The sequence below is a fragment of the Etheostoma spectabile genome, chromosome 4, assembly GCF_008692095.1.
Source record: "Etheostoma spectabile isolate EspeVRDwgs_2016 chromosome 4, UIUC_Espe_1.0, whole genome shotgun sequence".
NCBI lineage: Eukaryota > Metazoa > Chordata > Actinopteri > Perciformes > Percidae > Etheostoma > Etheostoma spectabile.
Genome location: NC_045736.1, coordinates 1,081,460 through 1,082,768, shown reverse-complemented (window position 1 = coordinate 1,082,768; position 1,309 = coordinate 1,081,460). Strand labels below are relative to the sequence as shown.

Here is a 1,309-nt window from a genome sequence, read left to right as displayed (position 1 = left end):
TCTATCTATCTATCTATCTATCTATAGTATCTATCTATCTATCTACAATATCAATCTATCTAGTATCTTAGTGACCACCCTACCTACACTATAGGCCAGTTAGCCTATAATAAATGGCTTTTTTCACAAATAGGCGGATTTATATTTGATAATAGTATGTTGGATTTACGTTAAGACATTTTCATTTTTTTAAAAATTGAGGGATCCCGGACCTCCTGTTGAAGACCTCTGGCCTAGTTTATCCTTGATCTCAAAGTTGAAGTGTGGATGAGTGTGTGCATTCAGGTCTAAAACAAAAACAAAAAACATTTTGAAAGGGCATAACCCCATCTTACTTCTCCGTTGAAAAAGCAGAAGATGGTGGCCACCAGCAGACCCTGAAATTCAGAAATTGAACACAAAGAAATGAGACGATAAACACCTACATATCTGGTCTTAAAGGTCCCATAACATGGTTCTCTTTGGATGCTTTTATATAGACCTTAGTGGTCCCCTAATACTGTACCTGAAGTCTCTTTTTATATAGACCTTAGTGGTCCCTCATACTGTATCTGAAGTCTTCTTTATATAGACCTTAGTGGTGCTAATACTACCTGAAGTCTCTTTTATTAGACTAGTGGTCCCCTAATACTGTATCTGAAGTCTCTTTTATAAGACCTAGTGCTCCCATAATACTGTATCTGAAGTCTCTTTTATATAGACCTTAGTGGTCCCCTAATACTGATGAAGTCTCTTTTATATAGACCTTAGTGGTCCCCAATACTGTATCTGAAGTCTCTTTATATAGACCTTAGTGATCCCTAATAATGTATATGAAGGTCTCTTTTATATAGGCCTTATTGGTCCCCTAATACTGTATCTGAAGTCTCTTTTATATAGAACATAGACGTCCCCTAATACTGTATCTGAAGTCTTTTTTATATGGACCTTGGTGGTCCCGTAATACTGTATCTGAAGTCTTTTTCCCAAAATCCTGCCTTGGTGCAGAATTACAGCCACTAGAGCCAGTCCCACAATGAGCTTCCCTTAGGATGTGCCATTTCTGAGTCTGTAGCTTTTGAGGAGGAGAGAGGGCCAACTGCCACTTTGCTTGTTTGAAAGCCATGATCTCTCTCATGGGTGGGCCAAGTTCTCTGGATGGTAAAAGCAGAGAAAGGGGAGGAAACCTTGCCTCTTATGACCTCATAAGGGAAAGATTCCGGATCGGCCAATCCAAGCTTTCATTTTCCTCAAAGGCAGAGCAGGATACCCGAGGCTCACTTTACATTTATCACCATTTCTAGCCACTGGGGGGACATAGGTAGGCTGG

At 39.8% G+C, this 1,309-nt stretch overlaps 1 protein-coding gene across 1 annotated transcript in view; it reads right to left on the bottom strand.

Moving 5' to 3' along the window:
- calcrla (calcitonin receptor-like a) overlaps positions 1-1,309 on the bottom strand; it is a 92,653-nt gene that overhangs the window by 3,774 nt on the left and 87,570 nt on the right. The window contains exon 12 of the mRNA XM_032513782.1: positions 336-377. Within this exon, the coding sequence (XP_032369673.1) occupies positions 336-377 (42 nt within the window). The remainder of the gene's footprint in view (positions 1-335; positions 378-1,309) is intronic.